The sequence below is a fragment of the Cervus elaphus genome, chromosome X (genome assembly GCF_910594005.1).
Source record: "Cervus elaphus chromosome X, mCerEla1.1, whole genome shotgun sequence".
Classification (NCBI taxonomy): Eukaryota; Metazoa; Chordata; class Mammalia; order Artiodactyla; family Cervidae; genus Cervus; species Cervus elaphus.
In genome coordinates, this window is record NC_057848.1 from 134,160,672 (window position 1) to 134,181,269 (window position 20,598).

Sequence of the window (20,598 nt, forward strand, 5' to 3'; positions counted from 1 at the left end):
TTTAATACACAAACATGTTTGAAACTCCATGTTGTGGCTAGCTCTTATCCTTTGGTTACCATGTATTTTTCTTGAATTACCATCTTTGCTTTGTTTTTGTTTTTGCCTTTTTTCCTGCCCTTTTACTAATTTTCCATAGCTGCCAAAATGGTGCAGAAAATTGCCTGTAAGTACCAGCTAGGAGGTGATAAAATACAGCCTTGTTTCCTTTCATAGATTTAGAATGTAGACATTTTGTTCCCACAAATCCTTGCTTTTGCTGTTAGAATAAAGGCATTTTGTTTTCACTGAGTTAACCCCTGCTCATGTTAAGTCAAGCCTGCAGAGAAGCTGTTGTAGAGGAAGAAACTGACAAATATAACTTCATCTTGTAAGATCGTTAAGAGGGAACTTTAAGTTGGGGGGAGAACTACATTAAAAATTTGATGTTCTCAGCCATAAATTTTCTTGAATGTTTTCACCAGCCCAGCTTTCTGAACAAATTATAAGCCCTGTTAGTGGATCTTAAAGCCCAGGACTTTATATTAGCCCAGGACTATTGTATATTCCAATAGAATCCCCTAGCCTGGAGCACGACATGGTAGGAATTGCTCCTTCTCGTACTGGTAGGAAGCACTCCTGTCTTTGGGTGAATGCATGTTTCCTAAAATGGGGCTTTTGTGTTGTGTTTCTTGTGGAGCCACAGTGAAAATACTATGCTTTTTAAGTGCAAGCAGAAAGTGTGTTGATACAACCTTAGAAGGTAATGATTAACTGAGGTCTTACCTACGCTGAAGTAGGTAATACCTAACATCCAAAGCATGCCTCATCCTGCTTTGAAATTTTGGTAGATAACAAAACAGGTTAGGACACTCTCATTTCAGAGTGTCCTGATAGAAAAGATTGATTTCCCAACTTGTCTGGTGTCTGTCATCCCCACTGTGGTGCTGTGATGGAATCGAGTGTTACTATTTTACCTCGAATCCCCTTGTCAAAGGGTTGCACCACACACCGAGGTTCCCCTAGGAAGAGTCTCTTATAAACAGGTGGGCCTCAGGGAAAAGAAGAGGGGTCCTAAGCCTGCAGTGAGCGCCAACAGTTCCCAAGTCCCTGACGGCACCGCACCTTTCAGAGATGGGTCTCTGTCATCATGGGCCCCCAGTTCCTAGTAGATTTCCAATTTAACATGCCTCACATCCTCTCATGGCCAGTATTAGCCAGCGATGAGCTTGCTCTTTTGGTAAGGTTTATTAAGCACTTACTATGTATAAGGCATAATGCCAAGTGCTGGGCACAGCAGGGCAAGTTTGCACTGTAGTTGGGGAGAGAGATACTCAAACAAACAAGCATTTAATTGTATCTATTGATAGATATATATTTCAGAGTCCACCCAACAGCTCACCTACCTAATCAGTTAATTTGACTTACAGAGTTTCCTGGTTTCAAACTTGAACTTCCCCATTAAAAGCTCAATATAACAAGATCTGAGCCATGACGGTACAGAGGCAAACTTTCTGGTGGCCCTTAAGAGATCCTCATCTTGAAAGAACTGCCATCCTGAGGCTTTCTGGGGCGCATGGCAGAAGTTTAGGGAAAGTCTTTACCGCAGCAAAGAGTTGAGTAGCTGCTTCTCCTTCAGAGTTTTTTCTGTAAGAGATACAAGGACCTACAGTGATGTTTGGCCATTTCCAACGCAGACCACCTTGAAGGGATTCATTGGGTGTGAGTTACTTTTGTATCTGGGATATGGCCTCATTTCATCCATTACTGATAACATCCAAAAAGCTTTTGCCCCTGGCATATCCACTGCTAGTGAGTGCAGGCAATGCATTATTATATGTAATGAATTCCTGGAACATGGCAGAAAAATTCAACCTCATTTGTTATTCAGAGGCAGGGGCTTCTTGAGGCAAACACAGCTGGGCTCCGGGGCTTAGTGCGAGCGAGAGCAGAGGACAAGGAAAGGGGACGCAGGGCTCTGACCTCCCCCCGAAGCCCCCTCCACTCTGCCAAACAGGAGAGTGGTTCGAGATGAGGCAGGCCTGGGTCAGGGGGATGAGCACAGACAGTCTCAGCTGACTCCAGACGGGCACAGTTCAGCCAGAGCAGGGTCGTGTGTTTGCTGAGGAGTGTCTGTGTCCTCTGGTCCATCCAGGTTGGCACAGAGGCCCTGTTGCATGGTGAGCAGTCGCGGTTGTAAGCCGTCGTTCTGTGACCCTGCCATCCTGGGGGCCGTCATCTCCTCTGTCAGGAAGCGGCCTCAGCCTCACACTCAGATGTGTGCCATCACGGGCGGGCCTGGACTGTTTCTGACACCGGGACAGACAGAAATGTAGCCCGAGAAAACCACCTTGGTTGACTTCTCTCTCCTCTTTGCTTCTCCCTCCTCCCATGCCCACCCCTTCCTCCATCCCCTCACCATTTAGGATGAATCTCTTCAGCGTCTGCAGAAGGAGTCTGACATCTTACAGAGAACATACGCACACTACTTCGATCTCACAATTATCAACAATGAAATCGACGAGACAATCAGACATTTGGAGGAAGCCGTGGAACACGTGTGCACAGCCCCGCAGTGGGTCCCCGTCTCCTGGGTCTATTAGGCCCCCCTCCCCCAGATATCTGCCGCATAACTGGGAGCCACCTCATACATGGAAAAGCCTCTTTGTTATCGGCCTTGTGTCAGCAGGTCGTGGTCCCTAGAGACTACCTAGTTGTAGTGTGACCTACATTTATAATTATTGTCATGTCCAAATAGATAGGAGGAGAAAAACAATTACACACTAATTTAAAGAGACAGTATCTTTTTTAATCAGTTCTCCTAAACTTTAATAAAATGTATCTTTAAATGTATGTATTATTCAATCCTTTGGAATGTTATATTTTTGGAAATCATAGCTTTTTATTTCCAAGGCCCCTAAAAACTGCACAAAATAGATGCTGCTTTCTATAATCTATTTTAATAATAATAAACAATGATTCTGTTACCTTGACTGGGGTTGGAACACTACATTCTTTTTAGAGTCTGATTTTATGGATTGGAATATCTTTCTTTCCTTTATTTATTTGAAATAATCAGTCTAGTGATTACAAAACTCATAAATTTTTAAAGGCCTTTTTTTCCTCTTTTTTTTTTAGAATAGTATTTTTTTTAAGTCCTTTATGTAACATCCAGATAATGTGATACTGTCTCTTTGAAGCACCCTGTAAACCTTTTAGAGATTTGAAGTTGGGTCTTGACTCTTAATGCATGTGGACAGTCGCGAGCGTTTATGCTGTCGGTGTGTCTGTGTTGGACAAAACAATCTGTAATCTACAACAAAGTACATTCCGTTCACGGGGCACACCCAGGGGAATAAGAATAAAATGCTATTATGACTAAGTTGTAAACCTATGCACATCCCTTGCATTTCGGGCAACTTTATAAAAAAACAAACAAAAGAAACTGATTTTTATTAATAATAACCATGTAGTGAAATGTGTTTGTAATTTTGTCTCAATTTAATTTGTTGTAAGGTGGGAGGGGGAATTGCTGGTTTCACCATTTCAGATCTGTGTTGTCTGAGAGTATTAACATTTTAATTAAGCAAAGAAATGAGGATTTTTAATATGTATGTAATTGTTTTAAAGCACCCATTTTAAGAGAATATACTGTGCAATGAAGAAACCAGTTTAGGCATTTGCTATAAACTGAATTATTCCAAAAGAATAATCTATAACAGCCCTGTAAATTCCTTTAAAATGATAACAGGACAGTTTGACCAATTTTTTTTTAAATATACTTCCTTTTATGTGTTCAATAATTAAATGCCTTTGGGTCCTTCATTTCATCATAGATTTGTTCAGGTTTACAAGGTGATGACCTTTTAGATTTTATAATCCTTTAGATGCTCATTGAACCATCGAAGGCCTAGGAATGACCATCAGTTGGCAGGATAATAAAATACTCTACCAGAGCACAGCTGGGACCTCATCTGGCTCCCAGAACGCAGTGCACCCGAGGGCCACCCGTGTGCTGGAGGCAACATGTGGTTTCTCCTTCCTCTTGCTATATCCCTTGGCACAGGAGAATCATGTCCTTGTTGCATCAGAGACATTAACCATCCCATCACTCTTCTGTGAGGTCACGTTCTTCCAATACAGGTGAGTCAGACTGGCGGTTTTCTCGCTTTTTGCCAGAGGTCGGTGGCAGGTTTGTCCATTCGAGTGTCAGTGGTTCTGTTAACCTGAGATCCTTGAAAAAAAATACCATCGAGTTTCCTTCTTGTAGGTTAGATGGCCTCATTGCTTTGTGCCTCGGCAGGACATGCAGGATGTGTTCTGAGCGGAACAGCTCCTCTTGAAGGACCACACAGAGAAGGCCTGTGTATACTCTTTTGAGGGTGTCGCCCTCCCCTCCCCTTACTCTTACTGAACAGTGCTGGGTTTTCCTCCGATGCTGTCCTTTGTCGGTGACCCGATTGAGTATACAGCTTACAAAGTGCTAAGTAAACTGCTTCCATTGGGGTCCCACCTCAGGGTGACCAAACCACCAAACCAGAGACACCCTGGATGGAGGGAGAAACCCCAAGAGCTGTTTGGGGCTGTGATGGGACTGACTGCAATCTAAGCGACGCCAAGGCCAGCCAGTCATTCCCAGGATGGTACTGGTCACAATCTGGGCTCTTCTCAGTGTGAGCATGCCCGCTCTACCTCTTTTCCAATGAAGCACAAAGAAGAATGCAACTGACACCTGAGAAATGAAGCCCCCTCCCTCTGGTAGGAACCCCCATGGCCCACTTGCCCTCTGAGACCAAGTCTCTGGGGATGCTTGACGATGCCGGTCTTGAGCCACCCACCATGCTGGTAAAGGCAGGTCAGGCAGAGGAAGAAAAAAGCAATGCCAGTGTAGTGTCTGGCCCCAGGACTGAGAAGTACACAGGCTGGTGGCATTCTCACCACCGTGCAGGTGGCAAAATTCCTGCGCCCAGAACGCATTCTGTCTGACTTCTCAAAGAGGTCATCTGTTCCCTTCTGCTAATATACGACTATCCTAAAGCAGTGTCTTTGTGACCTAGCAGAAAAGACTTAAATTTCTGAATCCAGAGTAGTTACAGTACATTGCTGCTGCCACTCCATTACAATTGTCCACTGAGCAATCAGAAAATTGCTCAAAAGCTGCTTTACTGTTTCCATTCCATCCACAAAATCATTTTTTTCCTTTCAAAGAATAGAGCAGATGATTAGATTATTAAATCTTAACACTGGTCAATTCAGCCATATTCTGAGGGCTCTCTTTCCAGTCCTATTCCTCACAGCAAGAAAGGGGGGTAGGGGTTAATATGTCAAATTAGCTGTTAAAAAGAATGTCCTGATTTTCTAATCATAAAACAGTAATTACTTTGCCCAGGCAGCATGTTCAATTTTAACACTAAAAAGGAAAATGTCACTCAGTTTAATTCAGGAAGCATCCCAGTGTTGAGATAATATGGTAGCCTTTTAAAAAGCAATTAAGTGTATCTCCTGTTAGGTGAGATGGTTTAAAATATTTGCTCAGAGAGGAACAGAAATGGGTGACCTACTTCTTGGCAATTTGCATTCAGAAGGCATCTTCTGAGCCCATCCCATTAGCAGTGGGGTATCCAAAGATGCTGCAAAGCCCCTACCGCACAAAGGACCAGCATATGCTCCTTTTTCCCCAGGGCCCAGTCCATCTCCCACTGATGGGGCCAGCCCACTGGGCCTGGACTCCATGCTGTGATTATTTTTCAAGACTTTGATCTCATGATTATAGAGGGGATTTTTTTGGTTTGTTTTTAAATCACTTGTAGTTTAATCTGTTCATTAAGCCTTTGAGTTCATTCCTGGAAAAAGTGTAATCAGTTGAGCCACCCTTGGGGACACTGAGCAGTGGAAATGTCCGGCATGGACACTGCCCCTTAAAGACAGGTGACCCAAAGCAAACGCTCTTGTCTCCCCCTGATGTCCTTTTCTTCATTTCAGATCAGTCACTTGAGGGCAAAGAGAATGAATATACCGCTAAAGCTAGCAAGAACATTTCTTGATTAATATATTCTTAATGCCTCCCAGGCTATCTCCTTGGAAAGAAGAGAAGGCATCTTGCAATCAGCATTCCAAACAAGCCCCTGTGGATTCTCATCCTCCTGCTTATTTCCTATCGTCAAACCAGTGTGTGTGTTTGTGTGCGTGGCGGGGGTGGGCGGGGGGAGAGACACGGAGGAAGGGCTTGTTTTTCCAGAACTGAACACAGCCTCCTAATTCCATCCTGTTTCCAACGGCTTAGATACCAAGGTCCCCAAGTGTTCTTTCTCTTGTTCTGCGCCTCTTATTAATTCTCCTCTTAGAAAGATCTTTTGCTTCTCACTGCAGCTTACAGAAGGGCTACAAGCTTTCCTCATGAATTGTTTCATTTGGTAGAACTTTTCCACCCTTTAGAAGGTCTTCCTCTCCACTTGGTGTCTTTGGTTACAGGACGTCATCTGTAAGGCTCAATGCTTGGTTGGCTTTGCCCACACCCACTCAAATCATCAGTTTGCCTTAAACTTGGAGCTATCGGAAGTCTTGGGTCTTCCAGTTTAGTGAGTGAAGTTTAGGGGTAACAGGCATCCAGGAAGTGACAGAAAGGAAGAAAGTTTGTGTCCACCAGTCCACATCCTTTTTATCTGGTCTTCTCTGTTACTCTTGGGCTGCAGAAGGTGGGCTGACATTTAGAAAATCCAGAGCTCCCCCCATCCCTCACCTAACCATCAACTCTCTTGACCCTGTGCAAATGGACCGAGCAAAAGAAAACAGAAAGAGATGTTTGGCACTACACACGGGGGACCTCGTTTCTGGCCCCAAGCACAACCCCCTATTTCTCTACACGTAGAACGTTGGAGCTTCGCTGCCCCATCTGTGTTCCTTCCCTTCTCTCCCACATGTGATCAAAGGAACATGCCAGTGGTCTCACCCATCAAGCCCTAGGGGTGACCATCTTGGGACCCAGAGGCTGTGCAGTCTCTTGGAAGGAGTTCTGCTCGGGGGTAGAAATAGGGGTTTCTCCACCGTGAGCAGCCCTGGCTATTATTTGCATTTTAAAGAAACCAAGAATTGGGGGACTCAATTTCTGGTCTCTGCTGTGTCCCCGGAAGGCGCCTGTGCAGGGGGTGAGAACCTGTGGGGGCAGCAGGCCCAGGAGCTGACACAAAGGCCTAACAATCCCAATCCCCACGTGCAGAGACCATAGCATCGTGTTTAATTGCCAGGCAGGCACGTCGCCATTCAAACTCAGTTCTGGGGTTATTTTGCATAAAGTTTTGCCAACGTGTTCCTTTTTTTTTTTTCTGTATGTATAATTGCCTTTTTATAAAAGGTTTTGAAGTATTGTCTCAGTGATTAAAAGAGAGCGATGTTAACAGTTGTTGTATATTTCACCGTATCCAATTGTAAGTATTTGCAGGGTACAGCCAAGCCTTAGTGTGCAAGAGCGTCTGTGTCCTCCAACACCCCGGAGGTGAGGGCATCGGAAAGGTTCGGATTCTTTGTAAATGTCCCGCTTTTCTTTCTCTCTGTGTGTATCTATTTACATGCCTTAGCACACGCCCTCCTGCCCTGATCCCTCTGCCCTGTCGCCAGAACACCCAGAACGCTGGTGCGCTGCCGATACAGGACAAGTCAACGCAACCCTAATCAGTTGTCTCTCGTGTGACAGGGGAGGAAGAGAAACTCCATAGTATTCTTTGTAGAATATACATACCTGTAGGATGCTGTGTAATGGGAAACCATAGAATTGGGCTTTTGTCATTTCAAAGTTGGAGAAATGTATGAATAAAATGTATAAAACACGAAAAGGTAGTTGTCTCCTCAGATTGCAGGACCAACCACCCGAGGATCAGAGGGAGAGGGAGAGGGTTAGGCCTTGCAGACCTTCCCATAAAGGCCTGGCCTTCCCCCTCCCAGAGGCGCGCGCCCCCTGGCACTGCAAGCTCAACTACTTGCCTTTGGATGCAGGCTTTAAATAGCTTCAGGTTTAAAACAGAAAAAGGAAAAAAAAAAATCCAAGCTGCGACAGCTCTTAGGAAGAGGTGACTAAGCTGATTCAAGCTGAACAGGCGCCCAGCTTGGAAAGGCCGTCCCTTGCTTGACATTTGCATGGAAAGCCTCAGGAGGGAGCCTGCTACCGTTGGGCTTCAGTGCTTGGCTCTGGCCTCCGGGCTTTGACCTGAGACGCCCCCGTGTATGCCTCAGTGACCTACTTCACACCTTGCCTTCCTGGCCCGGGGGCTCTCTGCCCAAGTACAAAACCAGGATGGCTTCAGAAACCCACACTTGCATGGATCCAGTGCCTTCACCCCTAGAAATAGCTGGGCCTGAATATACTATCAGGGCTCACCCTTTTTTTTTTAACTGCTCACTTTGAGAAGACACATGTTAAGGAAACGTAAACAGGAGCAATTATTTACCTCAGTCAGGTAAACCTCACCCTATCGAAAACACACAGAAGAGTCTGAGTCACATTCAGACAAGAAATCTGAGCCTCCGGCCTTCTGATTCAGGGATCCCCAAGTCATCTGATTCAGGGTTTCCCAGGTGGCATTAGTGGTAAAGAATCTACCTGTCAATGCAGGAGACATGAGATAAAGTTTTGATCCCTGGGTCGGGAAGATCCCCTGGAGGGGGGCACAGCAACCCACTCCAGCATTCTTGCCTGGAGGATCCCATGGACAGAGGAGCCTGGCGGGCTACAGTCCATGGGGTCGCAAAGAGTTGGACACAACTGAAGCGACTTAGCATGGACGCACACAAATGATCTTTCTGCAGACTTCATACCCTGGATGTACAGGTGACCAAAAGCATAATGCTACTACTAAGCTCCTTTTCTGCACTTCGGGGCATTGAAGACACATCCAACATGTCAGTATTAAGCTGGTAGGAATGAATAGAAACATGTACTTCTATATTTTGCCCAGTTGACAGTAATATGATAAGCTGAATAAACAACACTGGGGATCATTCCATGACCCGTTGCAGCAGAGCCTGCAGATCTGCAACAAGAACCCAGCTACGTTGGTGCAGGGTAGCAGACGCTGACCAGGAGTTCAAGGTCACCGAGAGTAGTGACTGTGAGTACCCTGAGAGTACCAAGTCCCGTTAAAGGACCAGGCAAAGTGGCATCTGATTTTCTCCAGGAACAGTACACAGGCCTACAGTGAAACTCCATGGTCAAGACACCGTATGCACTGGCCTCTCTCTATGGTCCTCCCCCATCCTCACATTTCAGAGAGTGGTGCCCAGAAACAGTTTGGCCAGAGACACATTCTTAGGCTAAATCACTAAAAGCTTCAAGCATCTGCAGTTCCCTCTTCACATCTCAGGAGGCAGCTTTATTTCTCCCTCCCCATGGCCACTTGCTTGGCAGAGAATCTGTTTTCCCTTCTGTCCCCAGAATGGTATGATGAATGACCAGAGGAGACAGCCTACTGGGACCTGACATGAGATGTTAAACTGAAGCTGGAGACAGGAGAATCAAGCCCGCTCACAGGCCACAGGCCAGAGTCACACGAATCAACAGCTTACCACAGGACTTCTCCTAGAACATTCTAGGGTGGTGGAAATGTTCTATTTCCCATTTGGGGTGGTGGTTACATCAGTATATGCCAAACACATCAAACCGAACGCCTAAGATCTGCACATTCTACTGAACATAAAATAGACCTCAATTACAAAAAAAAAAAAGGAAAAAAAATCATATGATCATCTTCACAGTTGCCAAAAAAAATTTCACAAAATTCAGCCTGCACTTCTAAAGACAAATAAAAACTCTTACAAATAAGATAGAAAATGTCTTCAGCAGATAAATAGCTATTTCAACTCATAGTCAACATGATCCACCTAAAAGTGACACAATAAAGACATTACAATTGTAATTATCTTTTAAATTATCTAAATAACACTTGATCTTCCTAGAATGATTAGAAAATATGGATAAACAAAAAGGAGACATTCAGCCAGATTCTGCCACTTGGAGACAATTGCTATAAACACTGTATTTCTACCAAGCTGGTATTTTTCCACAGTAATATATCTCAATATATCTATATTTTTGATGCAGTGAGGGGGGCATACTCAACACATACCAAGCACACACACTAAAATATAATCCTCCTGCCATGATTAATATTGCTTTTAAAACACCAACCAAAAACAGAGCAAAGTAGTATCAAAGTTAGAAAAGATGAGACAAAACTGTGCATATTTGCTAATAATACCATCATGTACCTTGAAATACCCATGAGAACAACTGGCAAGCCATTCAAGTTAATAAAGAGCAGGTGCAAAATCACTCAGAACCTTATGCTATCCTTATATACTAGCAATAAAGTTAGAAAATGTTCATGGTAAAAGCAGATGCTATTCTCCATTGAAACAAGTTTTTATAAACCAACAAAATACATGGGATTTATAAGAAAAGACCTCAAAGCTGCACTGAGAATATAAAAGACTTGAATAAACAAATTTCCTGAATGGAAAAGCTAAGTATTTTAATGGCATCAATTTTTTCCAAATTAATGTGGAAGTTTAATACAGCACCAAACCAAAATCCAAACAGGGACTTCCCTGGTGGTCCAGTGGTTAAGATGCCGTACTTCCAGGATGAGAGTTCTACCCCTGGTCGGGGAAGTTCCCACATGCTGCTCAGCATGGCCAAAAAAGTTTTTTTTTAAATCCAAACAAAAATGTTGAAACTTTACAAAATGACTATTCATCTAGAAGAATAAACAGTGGGGGTTTTTTTCTAATTTTAATTAAAGGAAATACTAGGAAAGAAAATCAAGGAGGGATGAGTAACCCTTACAGATTGTAATCTGTTCCAAAGCTAAGACAATTAAGACACCCTATACCAAAACTAGTTTTAGACAAAGAACTCTTCGATGAAAGGATAGAAGATGAAAAGAACACAGAGTTAGTCAGGAAAACTCTAGAAGAGAGTAACTTTTAAGTTTATACAGAAGTCACAAAGCAACCAAAAGATTTGATCTCATAAAAATATAAACTTTTCCATCGAAAAGTTGCAGACCACCAACTTGGAAGGACATTTTGCAGCAAACATGATATATAAAGAGTTGATACATTTATTATACAATGAACTGATATAAAGTGGTTAAAAATACTAACATCCCAATATATGAACAAAGGACAAGAACATTTAACAATCAAATGTACAAACCATGAAAGAAAAGGATCAATAAAGCTGAATTAATTTAAATTAAAAATGAAAAAGTTCTGTTTATAGAAGATGCCATAAGCAAACTGAAAAGATAAGCCACAAACCTGGAGATAATGCTAGCAGCATATCTAACTGACAAAGAATTATCATCCATTATTTATAAAATTTAAAAGAGAAAAAATGAGCAAATACATAAACAAGCAAGTCACAGAAGATAAAATCAAAATGGCCTTTCTCAAAACTCACAAATAATCAGGACAATTAGAAATTAAAGTCTTAATAACAGATTTCACACATGCATGCAAGCTAAGTCGCTTCAGTCATGTTCGACTCTTTGCAACCCCATGGACTGTAGCCCACCAGGCTCCTCTGTCCATGGGATTCTCCAGGTAAGAATACTGGAGTGGGTTGCCATGCCCTCCTCCAGGGGATCTTCTCGACCCAGGGATCGAACCCACTTCTCCTGTGTCTCCTTCATTGCAGGCAGATTCTTTACGTTTGAGCCACCAGATTTCACATTCTACTAATAGTAGACTATGTGATTTGAACCAATCCTCATACGTAAGACAACTGAAACAGTTGATTGAAATATTTAAAACATATATTTAGAGATATTTGTAAACTAACAAGATAGTGAAGAATTACAGGACCAGGATTTAGAGGAAGCTAATGTCTAAGGGAATGAGTGAGCATTTAGGGCCACTTTCCTCTGGGGGCATTTGCCCATTCCAGAGGAGGGGGCCAAGAGGCCCAGTAGCACTTGGAGCAGCTTCCAGGGGTGGAGGGAAGGGATGAGACTCAGGGCGTATTTGGAAGGTGAGGGGTTGAGGATGAGCTAGTGAACTTCCCTCACTTTCAGTGGGGACCCTGAGAGTTTACCTCCTAAGAGTAAGGGTGACCCATCAGTAGACCCTCACAGTGACCCCTCTGCTTCAAACCTTCTCAAGCCCTGACATTCAACAGAAGGAATCACAGATGGTTTGTGCCCAGGTGCCTTGCAGAAAAAAAGAAATGTCATTCATCTCTAGAGGAAGATATAATCATCCTAGGCCTCACCTACTGGAGAAGGAAATGGCAACCCACTCCAGTATTCTTGCCTGGAGAATCCTGTGGACAGAGGAGCCTGATGGGCTGCTGTCCATGGGGTCGCACAGAGTCTTACATGACTGAAGCAACTTCGCATGCATGCATGCCTTGGAGAAGGAAATGGCAACCCACTCCAGTGTTCTTGCCTGGAGAATCCCAGGGACAGAGGAGCCTCGTGGGCTGCTGTCTGTGGAGTCACACAGAGTCGGACACAACTGAAGCGATGCAGCAGCAGCAGCGGCCGCAGTCTCATCTATTTGCTGCAAATATTTAGCGGATACAATGTCTGAAGAACAACAAAAAATAACTGAGCACATGAGGAGAAAATAGGTAAATAGATGGGTACATGTATATAAATAAGTAACACTAATGGTCCATTGCCGACAAAGGTCTGTCTAGTCAAAGCTACGGTTTTTCCAGTAGCCATGTATAGATGTGAGGGTTGAACCATAAAGAAGGCTGAGCACCAAACAATTGATGCTTTTGAACTGTGGTGTTGGAGAAGACTCTTGAGACTCCCTTGGACTGCAAGGAGATCCAACCAGTCCATCCTAAAGGATATCAGTCCTGAATATTCATTGGAAGGACTGATGCTGAAGTTGAAACTCCAATACTTTGGCCACCTGATGTGAAGAACTGACTCATTGGAAAAGACCTTGATGCTGGGAAAGACTGAAGGCAGGAGGAGAAGGGGACGACAGAGGATGAGATGGTTGGATGGCATCACTGACTCGATGGACATGAGTTTGAGCAAGCTCCGGGAGTTGGTGATGGACAGGGAAGCCTAGCGTGCTGCAGTCCATGGGGTCACAAAGAGTCAGACATGACTGAGCGACTGAACTGAATGTTCAGTTGTGTTTCAAATATACACAGAATTAAAATACATACTCTGACACATAAGTTGGGAAGGAGGCAAAAAGAATTAACATGGGACTTTCCTAGTGCTCCAATGGTTAAGAATCTGCCTGCCAATGCAGGGGACACAAGTTCGATCCCTTATCTGGGAAGATTGCATATGCCACAGAGCAACTAAGCCCGTGTGCTGCAACTACTGAGCCCACACTCTAGAGCCTGTGCTCCAAAACTACCAAAGCCTGTGTGTTCTAGAGCCTGTGCTCTGCAACAAGAGAAACCACTGCAATGAGAAGCCCACGTACCTCAACAAAGAGTAGCCCCCACTAGCTGCAACTAGAGAAAGCTGCACCCAGCAATGAAGACCCAGCACAACCAAAAACAAATATTTTTTAAAAAAACACAATCCAAAAATAAAATTTTTTAGAAGAGTTAATGTCTTAAGGTCTTTACATTGTCAAGGGAGAGGGTATGAGTCTTAACTAAATATTAAACTTTTGTGAGTCAGGGGTTCAATTTTAGAGTAACCATTAAAACAAAAATTAAAAAAGTGTAACTTCCAAGCGAAATAAAAATACAAGTCAATCCATAAGAAGGCAATAAAGAGAAACAATAACAGAAGGGACGAATTGAAGGTCCTTGGAAAATAAATGCAAACCCAAATATATTTCAAATTTTTCATTAAATGGAAATAGATTAAACATTCCAATTAAAAGAAAAAGATGATCAGACTGTACTTTTTAAAAATTAGTCTCTAGACTTATAAGACATCTTAAGTGAAAGTGAAGTCGCTCAGTCGTGTCTGACTCTTTGTGACCCCATGGACTGTAGCCTACCAGGCTCCTCCCTCCATGGGATTCTCCAGGCAAGAGTACTGGAGTGGGTTGCCATTTCCTTCTCCAGGGGATCTTCCCAACTCAGGGCTCGAACCTGGGTCTCCTGCATTCCAGGCAGACGCTTTAACCTCTGAGCCACCAGGGAAGCCCATAAGACGTCATAAGCATTACATAAAGGTTTAAAATAAAAAGGACAGGGTCGGATGTTTCAAGAGAACAGTATCGAACCATGTGTATTATCAAGGGTGAAACAGATCACCAGCCCAGGTTGAATGCATGAGACAAGTGCTCGGGGCTGGTGCACTGGGAAGACCCAGAGGGATCAAGTGGAGAGGGAGGTGGGAGGGGGGATGGGGATGGGGAATACATGTAAATCCATGGCTGATTCATGTCAATGTATGGCAAAAACCACTACAATATTGTAAAGTAATTAGCCTCCAACTAATAAAAATAAATGGAAAAAAAAAGAAAATAATGATAATTGAGAAAAAAAAAAGGACAGAAAACATATATTGTGAAAACAGCCAAAAGAAGCTATATTAATTTTAAAGAAAATAGACTTCAGGCAGAAAGCATTACTAGAGATCATTTCATCATGATAAAAAAGTTTATCATCCTATCACTAGGAAGATATAGCAATTCTATATAGGTAATTACCTAGTAACCTCACCTCAAAGTACAGGGAGAAAATGACAGAAGTCCAAGGAGTAATAGACAAATCAACATAATAGTGGGCTATTATAATATCCCTTTCTCAGTAATGATAGGGAAGCAGACAAAAAATTAGTAGGGGTATAGAAGATTTGAACAACATCAAACACCTAGGAATAAGTCTAACCAAAGACATGGAAGACTCCTATGTAGGTTATAGTTTATAAAATGTGATTGAAAAGCTTAAAAGAAGACAAAGGGAAAAAGACACAATAGTTATGACTGGGAATATGGCGACCTCATAAAGGCGCTAATTTTCTTCAAAATAGTCTACAGATTCAATGTAATAAAATTCAAAATTTCAAGGGCTGGGCTTTTTTTTTTTTGTTTATCTGTGGAATTTGACAAACTGATCATAAAATTTACATGACAATTCCAAGGATCTAGAATAGTCAAGGCAAACAAACTTGAAGAACAAGGTGTGAGAAACTCCTTTAAAGACTTTTTTTTAATTGAAATATAGTTGATTTACAATATTGTATTTGACAAATTATATTCTATTATATGTTATTACAAGATATTGGGTATAATTCCCTGTGGTATAAATACTTGTTGCTTAGCTATTTTATATATAGTAACTTGTATCTGTTAATCCTATACTCCTAATTCATCCCTCCCTGCCTCCCTCTCCTCTTTCATAACCATGAGTTTATTTTCTATGTCTGTGACTCTAAAGACTTTTAAGATTTACCATGAAGCTATAATAAGTAGCCAAGTGTGATATTAGCATAAAATAGCCCAGAAAGAGTCCCAGCATATTTGGACCTTAGCAGAGAGGTGGGCAGTGGGGAAAAAACAGTCTTTTCAATAAATAATGTGACAACAACTGGATAAACATGTGGAAAAAAAAATATTGACTCATACTTTACATCAGACACACAAAATATGTATTGTCTGCACAGAATATAGATCTAAATGTGAAAGGCAATCTTGAATATTCATTGGAAGGACTAATGCTGAAACTCCAATACTTTGGCTACCTGATGTAAAGAACTGACTCATTGGAAAAGACCCTGATGCTGGGAAAGATTGAAGCCAGGAGGAGAAGGGGACGACAGAGGATGAGATGGTTGAATGGCATCACCAACTCAAAGGACATGAGTTTGGGCAGACTCCGGGAGATAGTGAAGGACAGGGAAGCCTGGCATGCTGCAGTCCATGGGGTGGCAAAGAGTCAGACACAACAGAGTAACTGAATTGTGAAAGGCAAAACAATAAAGCTTCTACAGAAATAGTATTCTAGAATATCCTCATAATGTAGGGTAGGAGAAGATGATTTAAACAGGACACAAAAAGCATAAATCATAAAGAGACTGATAAACAAGAGTATTAAATTTAGGATCTTAAGAATAAATTAACACTATCAAAAAAAATGATTAAGAAGCTGAAAAGGCAAGTCATCAAATGGGAGAAAATATTACAAAATATGTCAATGGGTGATTTCCTACAAATAAACAAGATAAACAATCCAGTGGAAAAATGTACAAGACTTCAACAGGTACCTCACAAAAGTAGGTATCCAACTAACCAAGAAACATAAAAATATTCTCAACATCAGCAGTGATCAGAGAAGCGTACATTAAAACATCAAGATACTACTATACAGTCAACACACACTCTGGCGTTATCAAACAGTAGCAAGTACTGGTAATGATGTGGAGGAATGGGGACTTCATACTGCCTGGGAGGAAATGTAACTTGTAATTGACAAACAATTTGGCATTATCAACTAATGAATAACCCATGACCCAGTTATTCCACTCCTTGGTATATATACAATGGAAATGTACATACTTGTACAGAATAGCAATATGTAGAAGAATATTAATAGTAGCATTATTCCTAAGAACCCCAAAGTGGAAATAATCCAGATATCCAGCAGCAGTAGAGCAAGTATATATAGTGTAGCATATTCATGCAATGAGATATCACAAAGCAAGGAAGATGGGCAAACTATACCACACAAAACAGAAGTAAAACTCATAAATATAATGCCAAATAAAAAGAAGCTACACACAAAGAGATATGTAGAGTATGATTCCATTTAAACATTGAAAACAAGCAAAACTGTAGTATTCAAAGATACATGTTATACAGATGGCCAACAGGCACATGAAAAGATGCTCAATGTTGCTAATTATTAGAGAAATGCAAATCGAAACTACAATGGGGTATCACCCCACACCAGTCAGAATGGCCATCATCAAAAAATCTACATATAATAAACGCTGGAGAGGGTGTAGAGAAAAGGGAACTCTCCTACACTGTTAATGGGGATGTAAATTGCAGCTACTGTGGAGAACAGTATGGAGTTTCCTTAAAAAAGCTAAAAGTGGAGTTACCATATGATCCAGCAATTCCACTCCTGGGTATATATTCAGAAAAGACAAAAACTCTAATTCTAAAAGGTGCATGCACCCCAATCTTCATAGCAGCACTATTTACAATAGCCAAGACATGGAACAACCTAAATGTCCATCAATAGAGGAATAGATAAGGAAGATGTGGTACATATATACAATATAATATTACTCAGCCATAAAAAAGGAGTAAGATTGGGTCATCCGTAGAGACATAGATGGACCTAGAATGTGTCATACAGAGTGAAGTAAGTCAGAGAAAAACAAATGTCGTATATTAATGCATATATATATATATATATGGAATCTAGAAAACAGGTATATATAACTTTATTTGCAAAGGAGCAATAGAGACACAGACATAGAGACCAAATATATGGATACCAAGGTGGATGAGGGGGGTAGGATGAATTGGGAGATTGGGATTATTGCTACTATATATAAAATAGACAACTGATGGGAACATACTATATAGCACAGAGAACTCTACTTAATGTACTGTGATGCCCTAAGTGGGGAGGGAAATCCAAAAGGGAAGGGATATATGTATACATACAGCTAATTCATTTTGCTATGCAGTCGAAGGTAACAACATTGTAAAATAACTATACTGCAATAAAAATTAATAAAAATGCATTTTAAAAAATACCCCATTTACATCAATGGACACATCATCCAGACAGAAATTCAATAAGGAAACACAGGCCTTAAGTGACACCATTAGACCAAAATGACTGAATTGATATTATAGAGCATTCCATCCAAAAGCAGCAGAATACACATTCTTCAAGTGCACATGGAACATTCTTCAGGACAGATCATATTCTGGGCCATAAAGCAAGTCTCAGTAAATTGAAGAAAATTGATATCACATGAAACAGCTTTTCTGACCACAATGCCATGAGATTAGAAATCAACTAGAAAGAAAAAACTCTAAAAAAACACAAACATGGAGGCTAAACAATATGCTACTAAACAACCAATGGATCACTGAAGAAATCAAAGAGGAAATCAAAAAATACCTAGAAACAAATGAAAATGTGACAATCCAAAACCTATGGGATGCAGCAAAAAGCTGTTCTAAGGTGTAATCTTACAGTGATATAAGCTAATCTCAGAAAACAAGAAAAATCTCAAATAAACAACCTAATCTTACACCTAAAGCAACTAGACAAACAACAAATTAAACCCAAAGGTAATAGAAGGAAAGAAATCATAAAGATCAGAGCAGAAATAAATAGAGAAGAAAAAATAGAAAATATCAATGATTTTTTTTTAAATCTCTCCAGAAAATGGGCAAAAGCTGGTTCTTTGAAAAGATAAGCAAAACTGATAAACCTTTAGCCAAACTCATCACAAAAAAAGGGAGAGGGCCCAAATCAATAAAATTAGAAATGAAAAAAGTTACAGCTGACACCACAAAAATAAAAAGGACCATAAAAGCGTACTATAAGCAACTATATGCCAATAAAATAAACAACCTAGAAGAAATGGACAAATTCTTAAAAAGGTACAATCTCCCAAGACTGAACCAGGAAGAAATAGAAAATGTAAACAGACCAATTACATGTACTGAAATTTGAAGCTATGATTTCAAAACTCCCAACAAACAAAAGTCCAGCACCAGATGGCATCATAGGCAAATTCTGTCAAACATTTAAAGAAGAGTTAATACCTATTCTGAAACTATTCCATAAAATTGCAGAGGAAGGAACACCTCCACACTCATTCTATAAGGCCACCCTGATACCAAAACCAGACAAAGATACCACAAAAAAAAAAAAAAAAGGAAAATTAGAGGCCAATATCACTGATGATACAATACAGGTGCAAAAATCCTCAACAAAATACTAGCAAACTGAATCCAACAGCACACTAAAGGATCATACACCATGATCAAGTAGAATTTATCCCAGGGATGCAAGGATTTTTCAGTATCCACAAATTAATCAGTGATACACCACATTAACATACTGAAGAATAAAATCATATGACTATCTCAATAGATGCAGAAAAATCTTTTGATAAAATTCAACATACGTTTATGATTTTTTTTTTAAATCTCTCCAGAAAATGGGCATAGAGGGAACATACCTCAACATAATAAAAGCCATTATGACAAACTCACAGCTAACATCATATTCAATGATGAAACGCTGAAAACATTCCCTCTAAGATCAGGAACAGGCTTCTGGTTCAAGATGGCAAAGTAGAAGGACATGTGCTCATCTCCTCCTGCGAGAGCACCAAAATTGCAACTAGCTATTGAACAACCATCGACAGGAAGATGCTGGAATCTACCACACACACACAAAAAAAAGATACTCCACATCCAAAGACTAAGAAGCTGCAGCGAGACAGTAGGAGGGGCACAATCATGATAAAATCAAATCCCATACCTGCCAGGTGGGTGACCCTCAGGCTGGAGAATAGTAATACCAAAGAAGTTCTCCCACTGTTGTGAAGGTTCTGAACCCCACATGAGGCTTTCCAACCTGGGGATCCGACAAAGGGACTGAGAATGCCCAGGGAATTTGGCCTTGAGGGACAGTGGGATTTGATTATAGGACTTCCAGAGTCTTGGAGTTTTGTGCACAGCAAGACCCAGAGGAGAGGTGCAGTGACCCCACAGGAGACTAAACCAAACATACCTGCTAGTGTTGGAGGGCCTCTCGTGGAAGTGTGGGCAGGCAGGCGCTCACCACAGGGACAGGGGTCAGGAAGCATTTAACAGGAGGCTTCCTGTGTGCTATTTTGGCTCTGTCAGGAATCCTTTGGTCCTTATTAATTCCTGAATATTCAGGAATTGAGAGGAGAGGCACGCCTTTCCCCGGGGGCTGAGGAATTCAGGCATTTCCTTTGTTAGTTTCCCATTATGGTGATAAGTACCCTCTTCTCTCTTTAATGGGGATCGCCTTGTGTTTTCTAAGTCTGGAATTTTTTTTTTCATTTATTTTTATTAGTTGGAGGCTAATTACTTTACAATATTGTAGTGATTTTTGCCATACATTGACATTGTAAAAACACCACAACAAGACAAAGGGGCGCCGGAGTATCAAAAGGCTTTTATTGGACAATCGCTCCCGGGCAGAGCTCCCAAGCTCGAGCGAGGAAAAAACGGGAGTCTGCAATCTGCTAGGAGGCGTGGCAACACCTATATACCCCGGCGGATACGGAAGTGGTGGGACCAAGGTGCTGATTGGCCCTCTAGGTCCCGCGTCGCTTTTTTGATTGGCCGGAGTCTTGGCGCCTTCGCGTCCATCAGTCTGCCTGGCAATGGGCTGTTGATTGGTGGATATCTGTCCCTGTCAGTCTGCCTGGCAATGGGCTGTTGATTGGTGGATGTCTGTCCCTGTCAGTCTGCCTGGCAGCGGGCTTATCTGAGACCTTTCGGCGGGGGGCGGTTTTTCTGTCAGCATTTTCTGGCTGGCGCCTTTCCGCCTGCGATCAGCGTGACCTTTCATCCCGGCCTTTTTGGTATAGGACAAGGGGCGACGTTTGTCTCCTGGCTACTTCCTGCTGGACAGGGCGACGTGGGGGTCAGGGGCGGTCGGGACGAAAGGTCAGC

At 41.8% G+C, this 20,598-nt stretch overlaps 1 protein-coding gene and 1 non-coding gene across 9 annotated transcripts in view; one reads left to right on the forward strand and one right to left on the reverse strand.

Annotated features, from left to right (window-relative positions):
• Positions 1-3,782, forward strand: part of CASK (calcium/calmodulin dependent serine protein kinase) — a 370,356-nt gene extending 366,574 nt beyond the window's left edge. For all 8 annotated transcript variants that reach the window (XM_043895774.1, XM_043895776.1, XM_043895778.1 and 5 more), the window contains one exon: positions 2,406-3,782. In XM_043895774.1, coding sequence (XP_043751709.1) covers positions 2,406-2,582 — 177 coding nt within the window. In that variant the 3' untranslated portion in view covers positions 2,583-3,782. The remainder of the gene's footprint in view (positions 1-2,405) is intronic.
• A 10,249-nt stretch (positions 3,783-14,031) lies between these two features.
• TRNAS-GGA lies at positions 14,032-14,104 on the reverse strand. The gene has a single exon. It is a non-coding gene; the product is annotated as a tRNA-Ser (tRNA).
• Between the last annotated feature and the right edge of the window lie 6,494 nt (positions 14,105-20,598).